Genomic DNA, 18,462 nt, shown 5'->3' on the forward strand with positions numbered 1-18,462 from the left:
TGTCTTTTTAAGATCACTAAAGGGAGACAGAGCACAGTTCCCAGTGGTTGTGAAAAGCATGTAATTACATAGCTTTGAAATTCACCGAATCATAACTCACCGTCGAGTGCTGTTTTTTCAGAATGGGTCACTGACAAGCTATTCGCTTTGTCTGCCTTTAACAGGTACACAATGATAACAAAAGTAGAATAAATTGATATCATAACCATGGCATTTAAAGTTCCATCTTCAACTGAATCAGCACTGTGAACTAACGTTAACTAGCATCTTTGCACCTGTGAAACAGACACATTTACATGTCATTATCTTCTATTCATCCTGTTGGGGAGTACAATAAAACAGGAGCCCATTTAAGAGGAGGGTATATGGACTACTCAGTGCTTTCCCTTTACTCTGTATTGAGGCTATATTGGCCTTTTCAGGTCGTCAAAAAAAGAGTGCCACGAGGGACTAAACACAGGAGTGAAACTGTGACGCGCTGTCATTATGAATGACATCCAGATCCATCATTTATTCTTCCAAAAACACAACAAACTACAACCTCAGTTACCGGGTCGTAAAATCAACTTGAAATCGCAGTGAAGTGTGGCCTCACCCCCTCTCTCCATCTAAACCAAAACCAGATGACCAGGTGACTGCGGGCCCATATAATCACTGCCATCACCACGAGGTTTCCGGTGAACACACCCACCACCAGTAACAAGAAGATGGTGAACAATCAACAAATCAGTAAACAAGCCATGAGACCAACTACACAATCAACTTACATTGATGGCTCCTACACTGACTGTGCAGGATTACCATGGGCTGATGGTATCCTACAGACATATATAACAGACAAAGACTCCCTAATGATTCCTAAGAGACAACCATCACTCTCTCTAACTCCTCTCAAAACAGTATTCATTGTACAGTCAGTTTTTTTTCTATTATTTTTTGGAGGAGTGGGTATGGGGTGAGGGGTAGAACTTTTTTCTTTTTTTTACCAGAATAAGAAAGTTGCTGCTATTTGTGTTTTGTCTGCTTTACTGTTGTCTTTTCCTGCAAATCTACTAACTGATTGGCCCTGACTTTATATTTTGGGATTAGGACCCAACCATGACCTAAATAATCACCACTTATTCAAATTGCGAAAAACTGAATTAGTTGAAACCAAAGAAGTGTGTGAAATATTTTGGGACAAACTATTAATACTAAAAATCAAGAATATAACGATACGTTTAAGCACCTTACAGATATGTCAAAAAGTATTTGTGGGGTCTGTGGGTATCCAAGTCAGTTTGATTCAAGTTTAAGTAGGTAAGAATTCTAACATTTCACACAATTAGTCTTTCATTGGATTATTGTGCTGGGCAAAAGCTCTTCTGAGCAACAAGCCTAATGAGGCTACTTTACCGGCAGGAAACGCCAAACAGAGCATTTACCAGGGGGGTGGTTGAAAAACAAAACAAAAATTTTGTCTGAAGAAGGAAGGTAATTTCTGTGCTACACTATGCTGTGCGGTGTGAGGAGGGCAAATACCACAATACCTCTCCACAATTCCTCAGCACAAGGAGGGACAGTACCAAAGGAGCTGTGATGAATATTAGCTGGCTTTTGCAATGAGATTAAAAAACAGTCAATTGTATAAGGAATATAGCCTACTAAAACATATAGCAATACGGTAAAGTATCAAATATTGTGTTTATCTTCTAGGTATACATACAGTGTATGTTTTGATATATGTATGTGCATGTGATTCTATATGCTCTTATGATTACTCTGCAGTCCTTAATGAAGCGTGTTGTTTAATTGTTGGATCTTTTTTTAACAGTATGATGTTCCCTTTGTTGAAAACCACAAAAACACCACAACTGCTTTTGCTCAAACAGGATACTTCACCTTCATGTCATGTACCAAATACACGATACATAAGGTCACTACAAAGGACTGTGAGCCCCACTTGAAAATAGAAATTAGATTTTCGTCATCCAGCCCTTCATGCTGCATCTCAGTAAGTGGTTATAAAACACATGTCATATCGGCTGTAAAGTCTGGGAGGCTATGAGAGCATGTGGTAATTACAGTGTCACTGATTGAGTCTAGGCTGCTGCGAGAATCGAAAAACTACGTTGAGAGGGTCATATCGGGGAGTACTTCATCATTTGAACACGCAGTAGCCCTGTTGTGTTTTCACTATCAAACACTTAGGTCAGACTTTTACCCACTACTAACCAACACTTAACCTTATAGACTTATGATTGTTTTCACCTTTCCAACTTTCAGTAAGTACTGTATGCTACCTTCATATCACAGCATTGAAGGATTTTGGAGGAAGCGTGTAAATTATTATACACTGACATATACGACTGACATGTTTAACAGCCTGTGAGTCACTGAGGCATATGCCTCAACTTGTGACTAGGAATGAATAAGGACCACAAACTGCCATCAAATTTTCTAAATAATATATCTTTTTTATATAATTGCAAGGCTTTAGGACAAAACAATATTATATTATATTGTCTTATTTTTATTATTTTCAGTTGTATATTTTTGGTTCATAAATGAATGCTAAACTATTTATTTCTAATTCTTATTGCAGCACATTTATTCTTACTTTGTCGCCACTGAAGATTGAAAATGTTCAATGTCCAATTTGTATCATACTTAGTATTGTTCTTTGCCTGTTAACTCGAAACACAATCATATGGAATCAAGTGCAAAATAATAAGTCACATACTCAATCTAAAAACTGATGCATTTCTTTTTAAAGGCAGCATTGGGGGGAAAGAGGCAGGAATGCTGCTTGATTGGCTTTTGAAAAAGTGAAATGTGTCTGTATTTTCATGGTGCCTTTCACAAGTGCAACCCATTTATTTATTGTATATCTAAAGATATTTGAGTAAAAAAATGATAAAATATTTTTTAATTGAAATAAAAGTTGTAATACACATTTGTAATGGATGCATCAATTTTGGTGCCTTTGCATTGATAGTGATTTCTTTTTTTACAAAAGCGATTCAGAGTGATAACAATGTCAAACATTATATCCATGCTTTATTATTGACCCTTAAAGAAACATACATAAATACATACATTGTATAGATAAATAGATACATATATAATGAATATTTAAACAGCCACACTGTCTCAGTGAAGTCCATGGATGCTGAGTTTGACAGTTGTAGATGAGGTATGTACAGCTGAGGTCTACTACAGTTCATGAGGGAGAGGAGGCGTACAGTCGACACGCAGGTCCCGTTGCTTTTATTTGCATCGTGCTCTGTTAGCAGGAGGTGAACGTTTTCCAGAAGAAGTTTTTACAGGGGGCTTTGCGGTCACGCTGAGGCAGTGATAACCGGTTGTAGACAGCCCTCTCCTCCAGACGAGACTCCAGCGGCTCCTCCAGATCCATGTGGTTCACCTCATCCGGCAGCATGTTGGTGTCAAGAGCGCCGTCCAACAAGCCCGACACCAGCTTCAGGATCAGCTCTTTGCGCTCTTTGCTCAGCTCCTGAAGAAAAAAAAAGATAAGACAGAAAACATATTAAAAAGATGAGATCATTGGAAAATGTGACACTTCAACATCTTAAACTTAAATATTGAGTTTTCCTTCTTTTCTATATTGTATAAATTAAAAAGATGAATTGAAATGATTTTTGGGTATAAAATAAATGCAAATTCAATGAAATTCACTCTCTTCCCCCTCACAAGAATAGCCACTATTTTTGAAAATATAATTACGCTATGATAAAGTAATACAGATTTAACATATTAATAGCAAGCTAAATATGAAGAACTATTGTTCTTATTGTGAACAGCATGACATTTACACAATGAATTAAAACAAATATTTTAGGTGCAATGTATCAAATTTGATTTTCTTATTTCACAATCATTCTTTTGAAAATTATATTATTCCAACTTTTTTTTATTTTTATTTTTTTACTAAAGTCAACGTTAAAATTTTACAATAATAACATCTACAATAAAAATTATCCTGAAACTACATATGAACTATGAAAATCATCCTTCATACCCTGTTCACGTGGATGGGGCTCCTATCGTCCACAGGAAGCACGGATGCTGCCCTCACGCTGCACAGAACCCCCATGAGAGCTGCTAACACCACCAGGAGCTGCATGCTGTGACAGGAGAGCAGGTGACAGACCGGAGTTACAGTCACAAGAGCAGGAGACTCACAGACACAGGAGTGTGAGTGTGTGTGAGAGAGAGAGAGGCAGGAGAGTGGTGGAGAAAGTGCAGTGCACTTGTTTGGAGTCTGCTGGTCACAACTGATGTTTGATGCTGGAAACCACTGATGTTTCTTCTGCTCTACCTCCAAAGTCCCTCACTCTTTTATACGCCTCTCCCCCTTACTCCTCCACCACTGACGTAGAGGGTGGTGGGTGTACGTATGACGGACTGAGGTGGGCGTATGTGTCTACGTGAGTATGGAAGAGGAGGGGAGATGAAGGGTTCAGGACAGAACAAATGGAAACGTTCAACACTTAACCTTTTTGACAAATTGGGAGGTGGTTGAATTCATGCGATTCACCAGAGGCAACATCTGCAGCAGACAAGACGTCACAGGGCTAAAATCAGGTTCTGACATCAACATGGCACTAATGCATTGACTGTTAGGATGGATGATGTGGAACTAGACCCCCTGATGCAGGTTGACAAGCAATTCCTCAACTCATCACCTGTCAACTTAACACTCCTGTGGTAGCTATCAAAAACCACGGATAACAAACCAACTTATCACAAGATGACTTATCATTCATTTACCTTCCCATTGTTTGGCAGAGTACTTTTATCAGCATCTGATTCCTGTCACTATACTTTAATGCAGCTCCGACACCTGCAGATTAGAATTGAACAGTCTGACACTCACCATGACTTGAGGCAGTGTCTTTAGGAAATGCACTGCACCAATCGAGTGAGGTAAACATAGTCGTTAAAAAAGAAGAAGCTATTCTTCCCCAGCTATTCAGTGTGCGACAGAGAGCTTTGCTCTACGTTATGTGCAATAAAAACTACGTGTTTAGATCTATTCTCTCCCTCTATCCCACTTTTCAGCCCTCTCCATTGATGCAGATCGCTATCAACCATCAGTCTGTTTCTGCTCGAGGATTTTGAAAAAGGTCTTCCTTGCCCTGAGTGCTTTGATCATGGTGGATTAATGGGTCTTTGTAAATAATATAACCAAGAGTACAGTGTAGATGTCGGTGTTATGTGATAGTTTTTTTTCTTCCAATTTAGCACTATAATTGATTTATTGCTAGGATGATATTATCTGTTGTTCTATTTGTTACTTTAGTGTTCTTCTTCTTGTCTGTCTGATTGTTTGTCTTCATCTCTTTCTTTCTACCTCTCCCTCAGTGGAACTTTCTCTGCACAGTACATTTTAGAGGTTTCATCCTGTTCAAAATAAGTTTCTCCTTTTCACTGTTGTGTTTTTTTCTTGGTGGATTATGTTGGGTTCATCAACATAATTACAATAAGTCTGGCTATGATCTGCTCTTTCTGCCGTGTTTCATGAGACAGGCTTAACTTTTGCTGTGATTCTGAGCTACATCAGCAAACGTGGTTTGATTTTTTTTGTTAAATTTTATTTGATTGATTACTGTTTGGGATTGTTTATGTTTGACTTTATATTGTTTCCATTGATTTTGTTGACAACTTTCAAAGTTGAAGTCTCGTGAAGCACTTTGTGCTAATGTTCTATGGAACATGTGCTACAAAATACATTTTACCTATTGCGGCATTTGATTGTGGACAGCTGTTATGAGCAGGAAAAGACAAATGTGAGATTTCACCCAGAGGTCAAAAGCATGCTGCTTGTCAAACAAATAATTTTTTTCAAAGAGGTTAAACTATATCCCGACTCAGGGTATATACTGTATACATATATATATATATAAGTATACATTTAAAAAATGAATGGAAATCTATTTTGGGCATAAAATAATTGCAAATTCAATTAAATTCACTCTCTTCCCCCTCACAAGAATAGCAACTATTTTTGAAAATATAAGTACTGTATGATATAATAATACAGATTTAACATACTAATAGCAAGCTCAATATGAAGAACTATTGTTTTTATTGTAAACAGCATGACGTTTACACAATGAATGAAAACAAATATTTTAGGTGCAATGTATCAAATTCTCTTTTCTTATTTCACAAGCATTCTTTTGAAAATTATATTATTCCAACTTTAAAAGTCAACATTAAAATTTTACAATAACAACATCTACAATAAAAATGACCCTGAAACTACATATGAACTATAAAAATCATCCTTCATACCCTGTTCACGTGGATGGGGCTCCTATCGTCCACAGGAAGCACGGATGCTGCCCTCACGCTGCACAGAACCCCCATGCATGGGCGGTTCTAGGCAGGGGCCAACAGGGGCCTGTGCCCCTGTAACACTGAGCTTGGTGGCCACCCTTCCAAAAGGAAGAGACCCACTAATAACACATACACAGTATTTGACTCAACTTTCAAAGTTGAAGTCTCATGAAGCACTTTGTGCTATTGTTCTGTGGAACGTGTGCTACAAAATACATTTTACGTACTGTAGCCTTTGATACAGGACAGATGCTATGATCAGGAAAAGACAGAATGTGGGATTTCACCCAGAGGTCAAAAAGTATGCTGCTTGTCAAACAAATATTTTTTGTCAAAGTTGTTAAACTATATCCCGACTCAGGGTGCTGAATAAAGTTCAGTTAGTTGAGCGGGAGCCCCGTGATCAGTGGCTATAGCCCTCCTCTCACTGGTCCCAGGTTTAACTCCAGATCCTGACACTATTTGGTGCATGCCATCCCCAATTCTCTCTTCCCACATGTCCTGTCTATCTTCAGCTGTCCAAAAGCCCCTAAAGGAATCACAAAAACACTTTATCCCAACTCAATTCACAAAGAAACGAGACTCATAATGTTCTGTAGGGAATAATCAGTATGCAAGTAAAACCTGCTCCAGTTAGACATAATATCAGATTCAGGCTAAGCTGATTACATTCAGCTAGTTAGAAGTTAGAAGTGCACATTTTATAAAGACTTATTCATGTGTCTGAGTTCTAGATATTGAAGCCTTTTTTACATGTATAAAAATATCACTCAATGTAGCCCACAGCTTAAAACAGAGAGGTGTTATTGAGCTTCTCCTCAAGTACTACAAAACCAAATTAAAATGTTCTCAAGAGGTAAACTCCTTAGAAAAACTCATTATAGAGCACTGATTACAAACAAACTTTCAGAAGAAAATTGTTTCTAAAGTTTGCAAAGTTGCAATCAACCTCCAGGACAATCTCACTGAAAAAGCTGAAGTTATACAGAGTTACTTGTTGTTGTGATGTCTTTTAGATGGTGCCACTGGCAGGGAACATAAAGTTCTTTTACCCCAGTTGGTTTGGTTGATTCTAATGGATTTGTCGTGCCATCAATACAGTGTTTGAGTCATTTTCTTCATACACTGCTGATCTGAAGAAGGCCTTGAGCCAATCCAAAAATAAGCTGACTGTAGAAACGGCACACTTGGGGATTAAGTGTGTTTAAAGAATGTACAATAACAGGCCTCCTTAAAGAGGCATCATGCAGTCCAGCCTACAGAAGACTTGTAGATTTTTCCAGATTTAATACTAATGGGAATGGAAGTCTACATTTTGGCAAAACATTCTTTAAGTATGACCTCTAGCACAGCCTTTACAACTTTATAAAAGGTAACAGAGTTTAAAATCAACTGGTGACTTAGTGTGTAGTACTGAGGTATATCTGTATATTTACCTCCAAGCATTTCACTTGAACTTGAATATATATTAAATAGAGATAAGTGATACACTGCCCTAAAAGCTCTGTTGTAGCGTACACGTCATAGCAAAAATATAAATTAAATATTTATGGGAACTCCTTCTATGGGGTCATTGAAAAACATTCAATATCTGCGCTTTTTGTTGCACCAAACTGTGAAAAACAATGAATACTTACAACCTTGTAGCGCAAGGTCTGCTCACGTCACACACTGTGTAGGCGGTACAGGAATAATGTGCTGCATTGTGCTGCCTGTACACATTCTAATGTAAAACCAGTGACGACTGAGGTCTTCACAACAAGAAAGTTGATGCAACTGAGGGCAACAAGGACACTTCAAACAGCTGAATCATTGACCGACCTGAACAATGTAATAGAGCCGAGGGGCTTTTCATTCAATTTAAAAGGAAACCTCAAATACTGTAGTGAACAGTGGAGTTTAAAGGCATGCCTTCACACTTGTACAATCTAAGAAACTGGCTTTCATGTGTATAAGAGTTTAAAGGGTGCCACCTTGTGCCTGAATACAAAAACTGCACATGGAAGTGTTCATATGGTTAACCATGTGCAGGGAACAGCAGCTAAAACATCTACTGAAATAAATCACATATTAACCTTTGTTTGCGTGCACTTAGTACAGATAAAACCAAAAAAAGACGTTTTGGAAAAGGGGAGAAAGACCTTACAAAATGATAAACATATGACTCTTTCACAGCCCTTTAATAAGATAGTGAAGATATTTAAATTTCACTTACTAACACTGACCTGAAATTCAGTTCTGTACCTTGTTTGTTATAAAGAAGAAAAAGCCTGTGAGTAATAGATTAGACACCGATCTCAAATGAACTGTCTTATGTTACCAATTTATTACAGTTCTTATAAAAACACAAATCATCGCTCAGGTACGACACAATTTCTCAACAAACATTCAATGTGGATTGACAACGAAAGAGGTAACTTAAAGATTTTGACCGTGTAATGATTTCGGCATACATGCTTCCGACAGTACAAGCTCACTACTGGTAGTCAATAGACAATACTGAAAGTTCTGGTTGCATAATGAATTCACATTTTAAATACACTTTCTTGCATCGCCGAGCTCCAATGCTATACTTAATTTCATTATTAATATCATTACATTGAACTCTCCTGAATCAAAGTGATGGCCAAGAGAAGAGCCTCAACAGAATCATGAGTCAGAATTCCTTCATGTTCAGTTGGTGACAGCTCAGAGAGGTTATTTAATCAACTTGTTTTCCGAACACGCTGATAAGACACAGAGCAACTTTTCTTTATCAAGGAACAACCAATTTTAGGCACTATAGGGTTCATTTGTAGAGGACACATTATTTATCTGGATATACAGTCATAACAGATGGCATGTGTGTATTTTCCTATGACTAAAGGTTGCAATTAAACGTTACAAATAAAAGTACGGCAATAGATTACATATACAATCCCTATATAGTATGTAATATATTGCATAATACGTAGATGCAGTGAATCTAATAGACAGTACACAGTTTCAGTGTGAGGTCAGGTTTGACGGCAACGTTCTTCTCACTCAGCCCAGCTCATTAAACTGCTCTCCACAAAATGCTGATAAGACATTTACAGAGTAAAAATGACAAACCAAATACATCCTGTAAATAAATTAACACCCAGAGCATGTCAGACTGAAGGAAGAAAACATCTGAATGAACGGACACTTTCTCTTAATATATCGCCAAGCTCAAACTCACTGATTATTGTTTGCCCTCATTATAAAATCTTTAAGAGGCTTCTCTCGTCAGTGGCGCTGAACATGTTAAGGAGGTGCCGACGCCTCAGGACAGGGGGGGGGTTTGTCTGTGGTATCCGTGAACATCGAGGGCTGTGCATGGTCATGCATCATTCAGTACCTGTCATGGTAAAGAAGACGCAGCGTAAATAGAGGCAAAGCAGTTTTAATTTGCACTGTCGTACTAACTTAACAGAAGGGTAAATCTGAAAGAGTCAAACAACTTTTACCTTTCTTGCAAACTCAGGGAGAACGAACGATGCTTTGTGAATTTCAGGGTTGTAATATTTAAGGCTCATATTTTCCATTTCTGCTTTTGACAAGACGTTCACTGGCTCCTTGAAATTTGTCTCCTATTCAAAAAACAGAAGAGGCACATCAGTCATTTGATGGGCATTACCAATCAATGGGGTAAATGGTAAAGGTTATTGTGCTACAGAGTAGTTTTAAAATAAACCAGAGGCAATCTAACAGCAATCAGGTATGTAATGGGTGGCAAATAGACAATGACTGGCACACTTACAGGATTTTTACTGCACAGCATGAATCCAATTTGGCCACTGGGATAGGTTGGGATTGTGCCATAGGCATAATCCACCACAGGGAATAGGGTCTTGCAGAAGGTTTGCATCTCCTTTATCAGCTCCAAATGGAGCCACTGACACTCTCCTGAGAGATTGATTCAAGAGCAGAGAAAAGGGTACGTTCATTTCCTTTCTGATTTGTTCTGTTCTATCGACAATTGGCCGGGAGACGTACTGTAAAAATGAAAACATTACTCCTCAAAAAAATCCATGACTATTTCTCTTTTTTTTTTTGTAGACTTGAAAACAGCAGGTAACAGGTTAAATAGTTACAGGGTTGTTAATTCAGCTGCTAACACAATGATGTGATGTCAAAAGAAGCTACCCTGGGAACAAAGTATTCCATCGCTTCTCAGTGCTGCTTTCATCAGTTGATAGTAAGACTCCTTGAACAAACTCTCAGCAGGTCCTGCCGCAAAAAAAACAAAGTCAGAATAAGACTGCCTCAAGTTACAGCATGCAGAAAGTAACATGTTGAGTTGCACTTGCCAACGGGGTCTGAGGAATCCGTAATAATGATGTCAAAGGCATCCTGGTTCTGCTTCATGAATTCAAAACCGTCTCCAACATGGAGGGTGAGCTTGGGGCTGAAAAACCCTTTGGCCATCCCTGGGAGGTACTTCTTTGATACGTTGATGACATCCTACACAACAACAACAACAACAACATCAATACAATTTGACATTACTCAAAGCCAGGGTAGAGTGGGACTCTCATAAGAAGTTACATCTGTGTGTTCTGTACCTCGTCTATTTCACACATAACCACAGATTCCACCAGAGAATTCTTCACGACTTCCCTGAGCACACCACCGTCTCCTCCTCCAATAATCAGGACCTGTAAATGAGGAAATGTGCAGACTGTCAAGACTGTGTCATTCAGTGTGTGTGTGGCAATACTGCAGCTCTATGAACACACCCTACAACAGGACCTACCTTCTTGGGACATGGGTGGCTGAATAAGGGCAGGTTGGCAATCATCTCTTGATATGCAAACTCGTCTCGCTCTGTGCACTGGATCACTCCATCCAGCACCAACACATTGCCATAGGTTTTGCTGTGAAGAAGAGGCGCAGTGGCAAGCTTTAACGCCCTGCAGCTACATCGAGCCATGTCAACTTAGCCGAGTTACTAAATGTTGCCATGATTCCTTTTAACTTGTCAGTGAGAGCAAAATGTGTAATTCATCCCAGAGATGGCGCTTATCCTTCCAAAAACCTCATCATCCATGTCGTTCATTTGCTACCTAGCTAGTTTGGTTGTTAGCTCAAAACTTGAGGCAACAACTCAAGTCAGATGAAGAAACTTCTCATGACCCCACGAGATTCGGATTACTCATTCATTTTTTTTTTTTTTTTGTAACTCTACAACCGCGATAGCTAGCTACGTTAGCAAAGTTGTGATGCTAGAATTACTCACCTCTTGAAAACCATAACATCTTGAAATTTCGACTTCTTACGGTAGAGGACCTCTTCCACTTGGAGGCTCATTGCTTGCCCTGGCCATAACGTACACGTTTCTGTAAACCATCCATCTTTAATGTGGTCCATGTTGGCTACTAGCAGCCAAAAAGGAACCAGTAAGTGTGTGTACAAAGTGTGGCGATGAGGGCAACTTACGACAAAGATCTGACACTTCACCGTTTTCTAACAGCGAAACGTGATGTCTCATATGGTAACAAATGGCAGGCTGCTGACGTCGGTGACTGACTGTTGTTAGAGCCAATGGGGTGGCAGGACCTCCCGCATCGTGTATAGTTTGTTTGACTTTACACTCCCAGCGTAAGAGCATCGCCCCGCCTCTGAACGAGCCCCGTAGCTGGCTGTAGCCCACGTGAAACTTTAGCTAGACCACGTTAACGTAACGATGCGCATGCGCGAACTAGGAAACAAGGGCCGTATCCGAATTGCCAAGTACATACTCAATCTTTCAGTAGGCAGTAGGCAGTAGGCAGTACGTACTATCCGTGCTGTATACTGTTAGTACCTACTATTCAGTATGCACACACAGTAGGCAGATATTTGTGCCTACTTCGTCTGATTGATTCAGTATGGAAGTGACGTCATTTACGTTACCCGAATCGGCCGCATTCACCCGGTTTTTTTTGTTTAGCTTTATTCAAGAAGAGTAATGCGCGTATACAGTCAGGTAAAAAAAAAAAAAAAAAAACAATATTACAATGTAAATCAAGTAAAAGACAGATTAATTAACTAAATCACATACAGTACATAAAGAAAAGTACAAATGAAAGACAGTAAGATACGGAATATAAAGTAAAATAAACCAATAAAGACACATTTAAATAGTGAAATTATTATTTAAATAGAGAGGGAAAGGTTTTATAATAATGCAGACATTTGTTATATTTTCTGTTGTTAATTAAAAGTAGTGATTTCAGTCGGGACTTTAACTCTAGATTAAAAATGTATTCTATTAATCCACGCTCGTTTGTTTTCATTTGGAGGCGCACGTGACGTGCCGATTTACGTGAAATTTCGCACATCATTATGGGTGGTAAAACACAATTTATTTCCTGAAAGCACGCATCCAATCCATACTGCATGGATCCCGGAAGTTAGTATCCATACTGAAATGTTCAGTATACTGCGCGGACCCAAAAAATGCATACTGAATGACCACGAAAGTTCAGTATACTGAAACTCTATACTGAATAGTACGTACTGCATACTGAACTGTGACTATTCGGAAAGGGCCCAGAAGAGCTGGGGTACGTCATGAGTGGCGCTGCGTGGTGACCGACCAGACACTTTGCAAGTCTATAAACAAAAACAGGAAAAACAGAGAGCGTAGAGTCCCGTTATATTTACAAGATAAGCTTATCCTTTATGTTTCCCACAACGAAGACATTTATATATAGGCCTATGTTGAGTAGAACTTTTTATAAGTGCCATGGCTGTGAGTGAATAAAGTAAAACAAGCTTTTGCTACATGAAATCATGCAGTCATGGTTACAGAGAAGTTGCACAGTGCTGTCCCATTTGTATGTAACCACTGGAGCCCTAGCAGCCTGATGCACTCAATCACTTTCCAGGTGACGTTAATAAAGTCAGTAAGGATCAGGGCTCAGGGTTTAGGGCTCAGGGTTTAGGGCTCAGGGTTTAGGGAGGACATCGCGATTCAGCCAGTCATTTTTGCCATTTTTTAAAGATAACCTTCTATTTGAATTACTATAATACAGAGACATTTCAATTTCAGTTTGTGTAGTATGCACCACAGCCAGTGCAACTCACCATGCACCAGAATAACCACTTCATAAATAAGTATGCTGATTCTTTATTTAATTAATTTAGTATATTTCCTTTGAAAGTAGTACCATGTTGTGAAATGAATGTACTGTAAAGCCGACTACATTTTTTGCAAGTTAGTAACATTGTATTAATTAACCTTTAAGGACCGAAGTAAAAGTGATGTTGATACAAATGTGGTCGACAGTGACTGCACATTGCAAAAACATACTGATATTTTTTGGCAGAGCAAATGAGCTGTTTATTTTAATTGACTACATCTTCAAAATATTAAATGCTATTCTTTAAGTGATCATTTGGTTGTTTGGGAAAGTATAATTAAAATGCATTCCCTTAAGATCTGTCTACTGTGTAATAGTGATCCAACTATAGCAGTTTATTTGGTGCCATCTTGTGGCTGAATACAGAAGTTGCACTTGCACCTTGCTGGTATAATAACATCAATGCTCAAACTAACACCTGAAGAACCATGAGAAGGGTTGACTGTGTGAAATAGCAGCAAATGTAACTCTTGAATCACATCAGATACTAACATGTATTTGGTTGTTAAAGTGTAACTGGACAACTGTAATACACGTTTTCACAACAAAGAGTCAAGCACCAATTGAACAAATCATCACTGCGTTTTCCACATAACCTGAGTGGAACAACAAGAATCATTTTCCTGATGCAGTGGTTTTGTTTTTGTTTGAGTACCACTGTTGCCCTTGCAAAATAGCCTGTTGCAAGTTCCTTCTAAAGCTTGAACAGAGGTTTAGTCTCCGTGTAGGGATGCTGCTTGGTCATTCTCAATTGGTGTTTAAACTTACATTAGGCCTTTAAGTTTGATTGTCTGTAACTTTGTTAAAATAAACAAGTAAGAGCAGTGAACCATATTAAGCTAAAGACCGAATGGCTATCATTAAGAATATATGTACACAATATCTTTCTTGGCTTACCCTGGTTAGTACTGACCTGGTTAGTACAACTATTTAGTTCATCTCACTTTATTAACTTCAAAGTTATTTTAATCACAAAAAAGGAGGATTGCTGATTATAAGTCAAGTGTTATGTTGGCCCTTTTGGCTTTTATAACTCAAGGATAACATTTTACTAGGCCTTTACCTGGTAACAGTTCCTACTTAAATGAATTATGCTGCTTTAACAAGTATGACTTTAATCAATGTAAAAAATTCAGTAAACTCACTAAAGTGCCAAAGTACGTACAGAGCATGAGTACTGTATTCACAAATGGAAATACTGAAAAGGCTGGAAAAGCTAAATGCAAGAAGGAAGCTCTTAATGATGTAAAACCTGAAAGGACAATCAGCCCCCAGCTCATCAGCTCTGTAGATTGACAGGCCAACTGCCTCCAGTCACGCTCTTGTAAAACTGAGCAAAAGCATTCAACAAAACAGCGGCCTCTTAACATTTTAATGTTGGATAAGGAGGATCTAGCACTGAAACAGTGAGACAAGACACAAGGTCTTTTACAACCTGCTCTTTTGTAACATAACATAACAAAGGGGAAGGTCTTTTACCGGCTCTTTTGCAAGATAAAAAAGACAAATGCAATTTATTGTGCATTCCTCCCAGCCATATCAGCACATCTACATAAACAGTCATATCCTTTATAAGTCATTTCTACATAAATAACTGAAAGGTATGTTTACTCTTATCTATACTAGTGATCAATATTTTCACATCACAATGAATTATTTTGCTGTTTTTATATTTATCACTGTCATCATCTGTTTTTTCCCCTGCCTTTCTGAGCTGTTGGAACCATTCTTGACAATTCCTCCCTTCACCTCGGATTTTCCTTTTTTAACGTCACCAACTTTTACATATATTAAAATTTAAAACCAGAACTGGAAAAAATGCATTTAAAGCATATGACCTTTAAAAACAGTTGGTGGATTAATTAAAAGAAAAAAATAACCATAAAGGTATTACCAATGTATTACAGTTCTCATAAAAAAAATGAGGACTCAAGTATGACATTCAATGCAATGATTCACTTTACATGCTTACTATAGCACAAGATTACTACTGATAGTTAATACCCGGTACAGAGATCTCATGGATTGTTAACATAACAATACTTTATTTAGTATCTTATACATTGCATGATGTGTAGATGCAGTGAACCCATTCAGATTTAAAGAGCAAAGCTTTTTCTGAATCAGCACAGCCAATAAGTTTGTCATCACACAATGTTGGTAAGAGAAATAAAGAGTTTTTATTTAGACCAAAAACATCCCACAAATACTTTTAACATCCAGAGTACATAAGACTGGAAGGAGGGACTCTGCTGTCCTCAGTGGTGCTAGAGGACAGGTCTTTTAAAAAAAATCTGTGGTCTGTGGACTCGGGTAGATCATGAACATGCTGGGCTGTTGATGCTGTTCATTCGTCACTGAGTGCCTGTCAATGTTCAAGAAGAGATTGAGGGAAAAGTAGGAGTGTTAACATTTCTAGCCTCTTAAAGGAACTTAGTTCATACAAATCAAATGTCTTAAATTACTCAAACAACATTTACCTTTCTTGCAAACTCAGGGAGCACAAAAGAGGCTTTGTGGATATTAGAGTTGTAATATCTAAATGCCATGTCTTCCACTTCTTCTTTTGACAGGAATTCCTCTGGTTCCCTGAAATTTGTGTCCTGTATTAAAAATAGAGAAGGCACAATATTCATTTAACGGATATAACCGAGCACCAAGAAACACTGAACAAGTTAATGCACTACATGTCTTTTAGAATAAACCAGGGGCACTTAAAGGAACTCTGACCACAATCAGGTGCAATAGAGAATGACTGACACACTTACAGGATCTTTACTGCAGAGCATGAATCCAATTTGGCCACTGGAGTAACTGGGGACACATGTGTAGGCATAGTCCACCACCGGGAATAGCTTCTTGCAGAAGGTTTGCATCTCCTTAATCAGATCCAAATGGAGCCATTGACACTCTCCTGAGAGATTGATTCAAGAGCAGAGGAGAAGGCATATTAATTCCCTGTCAGTCCTTTTGGCCTTGGTAAGTTTTGGTTAATCAGTTATTCAAATCACCATTATTTATTCAAAACTGTGTTGGAATACAAAAAACAACATGATGTGTATATATCTAAATATCTTACCCTGTGAACAAAGAATCCCATCACTTTTCAGTGATGACTTCAGAAGCTCATAGTAAGGCTCCTGGAACAAACACTCAGCAGGTCCTACAACAAAAAAAGAGACCTCAGAATCGGTCCGTTTTACATTTCAGTTTGTCAAATAAAAATGTTATAACACAAAAGCACTTACCGATAGGGTCTGAGGAGTCCGTGATAATGACGTCAAAAGAATCCTGGTTCGCCATCATGAATTCAAAGCCGTCTCCAACATGCAGGGTGAGCTTGGGACTGTAAAACCCTTGGGCCATCCCTGGGAGGAAGTCCTTTGCTACATTGATAACATCCTTGATCAACAAACAAAATGTACATTAATACGAGCAAGCATTCAAATAAACAATGTTTGTAGCTTTCTGGAGAAAGATAAATCTAATCAGTTGTGTTTCTCGCACCTCATCTATCTCACACTGGACCACCGATTCAACCAGCGGATGTCTCGCAACTTCCCTTGCTACACCGCCATCTCCTCCGCCAATGATCAGCACCTGTGTAAAGGGAAAGGTTCTGGCAGTCAGGACAGAAAACATGACTCGCTGAGAGTGTTGTAATTCTGCAGATCCTTAAATGTAGAAAAATATCGATTTGTGTTTGATACCTTCTTGGGACATGGGTGGCTGTACAAGGGAAGGTTGGCAATCATCTCTTGATATGCAAACTCATCCCTCTCAGAGCACTGGATCACTCCATCCAGCACCAAGACATTGCCATATTGTTTACTGGAATAAAGACATTAAAGTGAAGTATGAGAGGTTCAATTGAAAGCATTTGCAACCTTGGGCTAAATAAACTCAATATACCTTATAATTCATATCTTAAGAGGATGCCACATCAGAAGCCAGACGAGTGTGCCACAAATATTACAAAACAGACAATGAGAAATTGCCGGATATAGTTAGTCTTCATAAAGCTATGCTCAAAATAACCACCTTGGATTTTAAATCGTTTTGGAAATTTATCTAAGTGATTTAATTGGTCAATTTGTTGCTTTTTGACACAGATATCTAATTTTAATGGAATGGTATCTTTCTTAGTCATTAAAAAGTCTAAAAACAGAAATCGTCAGGTGTCATCAGAGTTATAAAGTTGCTACAAACTCACCTCTTGAAGACCAGGACATCTTGATATTTGGATTTCTTGTGGTAGAGGAGCTCTTCCACTTCCAGGCTGGCCGCTTGCCCCGGCCATAACGGGGATAGTTCCGTAAACCATCCGTCTTTAATGAGATCCATGTTCGCTTCCAAGTAACAACGAAGATGCAACAATTGGCCGACGAACAACTTGACCCGAAGCTTCAATTTATAATCAACAGAAAGCTGCTGACGTCAGTTACTCATATTTACGCGAGCCAATGGGATGGCAGGATGTAGGAATACCTGTTTGTGTTGTTTGACTTGAAATTTGAATTTAGGCCTTGTATTGTTTAAGTAATAAAATGACATATGTTCCCAGCTGGAACGAGTTTCGCAAACAACTTTTTAAATGATCAGAACTCAAAATATTGTATAGATCCACTAGCCTACTTTATAGCCTACATTATTTCTTGAAGTGAATACTTAATTTCCCACTATTCCTTAAAATAATTTGAAATGACACGTGAAAAAAATGTGATGTCAAATCAAAAGAGACTATAAAAACATGAATGCAGTGAAAGTGATTGACAACTTAATTTTGTGTAGCCTACTTATCAAGGCAACATTTATCTTATTGTATATCTTAAGTTTTAAGCTGATTTGGACAAAAAGGCCCTGACATTTATATTTCAATGACAACTTGAAAAACCCAGAGTTGAAAATGATAATTTCCTTTATTGAAAACTAAAAGGTGATTGAAAAAGCAAAACAAGACTTTTAAATTTGTTTGTGTATTTTGTGG

The 18,462-nt window shown here is 38.3% G+C and overlaps 3 protein-coding genes across 3 annotated transcripts; all 3 read right to left on the reverse strand.

Moving 5' to 3' along the window:
* Positions 1-3,019: 3,019 nt before the first annotated feature.
* Positions 3,020-4,320, reverse strand: sst7 (somatostatin family member 7). The gene is made up of 2 exons (XM_020632327.3): positions 4,022-4,320; positions 3,020-3,496 (listed from the first exon to the last, which is right to left on the reverse strand). The coding sequence occupies exons 1-2, from the start codon at positions 4,124-4,126 to the stop codon at positions 3,269-3,271; spliced, it is 333 nt and encodes a 110-aa protein (XP_020487983.1). The 5' UTR covers positions 4,127-4,320; the 3' UTR covers positions 3,020-3,268.
* Positions 4,321-8,649: 4,329 nt separating this feature from the next.
* srm (spermidine synthase) lies at positions 8,650-11,850 on the reverse strand. The gene is made up of 8 exons (XM_020632288.3): positions 11,588-11,850; positions 11,105-11,225; positions 10,914-11,006; positions 10,659-10,812; positions 10,495-10,578; positions 10,109-10,254; positions 9,816-9,938; positions 8,650-9,706 (listed from the first exon to the last, which is right to left on the reverse strand). The coding sequence occupies exons 1-8, from the start codon at positions 11,716-11,718 to the stop codon at positions 9,689-9,691; spliced, it is 870 nt and encodes a 289-aa protein (XP_020487944.1). The 5' UTR covers positions 11,719-11,850; the 3' UTR covers positions 8,650-9,688.
* A 3,786-nt stretch (positions 11,851-15,636) lies between these two features.
* On the reverse strand, positions 15,637-17,868 carry LOC109982875 (spermidine synthase). Its single transcript, XM_020632316.3, has 8 exons — positions 17,689-17,868; positions 17,186-17,306; positions 16,983-17,075; positions 16,724-16,877; positions 16,555-16,638; positions 16,244-16,389; positions 15,956-16,078; positions 15,637-15,840 (listed from the first exon to the last, which is right to left on the reverse strand). The coding sequence occupies exons 1-8, from the start codon at positions 17,817-17,819 to the stop codon at positions 15,823-15,825; spliced, it is 870 nt and encodes a 289-aa protein (XP_020487972.1). The 5' UTR covers positions 17,820-17,868; the 3' UTR covers positions 15,637-15,822.
* Positions 17,869-18,462: the final 594 nt, after the last annotated feature.

The sequence above is a fragment of the Labrus bergylta genome, chromosome 12 (genome assembly GCF_963930695.1).
Source record: "Labrus bergylta chromosome 12, fLabBer1.1, whole genome shotgun sequence".
Lineage (NCBI taxonomy): Eukaryota > Metazoa > Chordata > Actinopteri > Labriformes > Labridae > Labrus > Labrus bergylta.

Excerpts from the sequence above, each read along its gene's own strand:
- sst7 (XM_020632327.3), bottom strand. The coding sequence starts at position 4,126 with ATGCAGCTCCTGGTGGTGTTAGCAGCTCTCATGGGGGTTCTGTGCAGC. Across the intron at positions 3,497-4,021 it reads GCCCCATCCACGTGAACAGG|GAGCTGAGCAAAGAGCGCAA; the intron begins GTATGAAGGATG and ends TTTTTTCTTCAG.
- LOC109982875 (XM_020632316.3), bottom strand. The coding sequence starts at position 17,819 with ATGGATCTCATTAAAGACGGATGGTTTACGGAACTATCCCCGTTATGG. Across the intron at positions 16,878-16,982 it reads TCCAGTGTGAGATAGATGAG|GATGTTATCAATGTAGCAAA; the intron begins GTGCGAGAAACA and ends TTGTTGATCAAG. Across the intron at positions 16,079-16,243 it reads TGCTCTGCAGTAAAGATCCT|GACACAAATTTCAGGGAACC; the intron begins GTAAGTGTGTCA and ends TTTTTAATACAG.
- srm (XM_020632288.3), bottom strand. The coding sequence starts at position 11,718 with ATGGACCACATTAAAGATGGATGGTTTACAGAAACGTGTACGTTATGG. Across the intron at positions 11,226-11,587 it reads GATGTTATGGTTTTCAAGAG|CAAAACCTATGGCAATGTGT; the intron begins GTGAGTAATTCT and ends TCTTCTTCACAG. Across the intron at positions 10,813-10,913 it reads TTATGTGTGAAATAGACGAG|GATGTCATCAACGTATCAAA; the intron begins GTACAGAACACA and ends GTTGTTGTGTAG.